At 42.6% G+C, this 1,985-nt stretch overlaps 1 protein-coding gene across 1 annotated transcript; it reads left to right on the top strand.

Moving 5' to 3' along the window:
• Positions 1–71: 71 nt before the first annotated feature.
• LOC121967035 (casein kinase II subunit alpha'-like) lies at positions 72–1,970 on the top strand (the record flags this gene model as incomplete). The annotated part of the gene is made up of 5 exons (XM_042517092.1): positions 72–197; positions 326–436; positions 516–617; positions 1,470–1,570; positions 1,802–1,970. Coding segments are annotated over exons 1-5 (585 nt in total), but the record flags the coding sequence as incomplete, so codon positions are not given.
• Between the last annotated feature and the right edge of the window lie 15 nt (positions 1,971–1,985).

The following is a 1,985-nucleotide window of genomic DNA, read 5'->3' on the forward strand; positions in this document are numbered from 1 at the left end:
TTTTCTATTTCAGCTGCTTTTATTCAGATTCAGTAAGTTTTACTGCGAGTGAGCGCTTTGTTTGAGTTTTACTGCGTATAAACCGTGTCTAAAGTATGAACGTGTGTGTTCAGGCTCTGGACTACTGTCACAGTATGGGGATCATGCACCGGGACGTGAAGCCCCACAACGTGATGATCGACCACCAGATGAGGAAGGTGCTGACGACTCTTCGCTTTTACAGGAAGATCACAAACGGATTATTATTGTTAAGGAATGATGCTAATTTTTCTTTTAAACGTGTCCTCGGTGATATAAAGCGGATTCTGTCCTCTGTGTGTCTCAGCTGCGTCTCATAGATTGGGGTTTGGCCGAATTTTACCATCCCGCTCAGGAATACAACGTCAGGGTCGCCTCGCGCTACTTCAAAGGCCCCGAGCTGCTCGTCGACTATCAGGTATCTGTGGCTGTGCGACTCTCTGCGCTCTCGGAAATCCTCCTCCAGGTGTTTTTCACTCTTTTTTGTCCGTCCTCAGATGTATGACTACAGTTTGGACATGTGGAGTCTCGGCTGCATGTTGGCCAGCATGATCTTTCTGAAGGAGCCGTTTTTTCACGGCCAGGACAACTACGACCAGGTGAGCCGCCGGACTCACGTCCACACGGCGAACTCTGACTGTAATCAAGTCCATCCGCAGTTTGGAAATTATGTGTTAAAAGAGTTCTGAAAAAGTCGTAAAATGCATTAAATTCATTCATTTAAAAATAAGCCCTTAATTGGTATTAAATTAACTTAAATTAAAATGCTCAGACGTGGGAAGGAGGATTTTAAAAATAATTTAAAAAAAAATAAAAATCTGGTTTTGCATTGTAAAATCTCAAAATAATTGGTATAATTTTTTTTGTTAATAAATTAAAAACAATTTATTTTGGGTTTTTTTTCTTAATAATTGGTAAAATCCCTTTTTTTTAGTTAATACATTTAATAAATGCATTTTTTGACACGCATCATGATGGGAATCCATCCGTGGAATCGCAATTCGTCCAGAAAAACAGCCAAAAATACCAGATATTTCCTTCTGCTGGTAAACTAAATAGATACTTTAATCATAAGAAAATATTTTCATTGTGTTTCATTTTATTTTAGAATCAAAATAAATTGCTTTTAATTTTGGTTATTTTAGATATTAATAACTTACTGTGATAGTAGTATTTTTACTTTATTTTTAGTGTATCTTATTTTTTTTGCGACGCTTATTCTGATTCTGGTCTTTTTTTCCGAAGTTGCTGCAAACAGCGAATTTTCCCGTGACGGATCAATAAAGTCTTTTCTGAAACTCGGAAATCGGAGTTGCATTAAAAAGTCTTAAAGTCATCAGAGCCCTGATTGTGTGTGTGTGTGTGTGTGTGTGTGTGTGCGTGTGTGCGTGCGTGCGTGTGTGCGTGTGTGTGCGTCCGCGTGCGTGCGTGCGTGCGTGTGTTTTTTGCAGCTGGTCCGCATCGCCAAGGTTCTCGGCACCGATGAGCTCTTCGGTTATCTGCACAAATATCACATAGAACTGGACACGCGCTTCAAAGACCTGCTGGGACAGTGAGTATCTTCATCTTCATCTTCATCGAAATCTTCATCGAAATCTTCCAAAGGAAAAGTCTTTTCAGATTAAAGTGAAACTCGGCGTTCAGAGTGCAGATTAAAGCTGTAAACATTTAAGCTGAGCGCGGAGATGTGGCGAGCTCGCCTGCAGGGATTCGTCGGCGGTGTTGATGTAATAAGGTTCGGCGTCAGAGGACGAGACAAACGTTTGAACCGTTTTGCGTTCAGGCAGACGAGGAAACGCTGGGAGCAGTTCATCCAGTCCGAGAACCAGCACCTGGTGAGTCCGGAGGCTCTGGACCTGCTGGACAAACTGCTGCGCTACGACCACCAGCAGAGGCTGACCGCCGCCGAGGCCATGCAGCACCCGTACTTCTGTCAGTACACACACACACACACACACCGATGCACG

The sequence above is a fragment of the Plectropomus leopardus genome, unplaced genomic scaffold, assembly GCF_008729295.1.
Source record: "Plectropomus leopardus isolate mb unplaced genomic scaffold, YSFRI_Pleo_2.0 unplaced_scaffold26724, whole genome shotgun sequence".
Lineage (NCBI taxonomy): Eukaryota > Metazoa > Chordata > Actinopteri > Perciformes > Serranidae > Plectropomus > Plectropomus leopardus.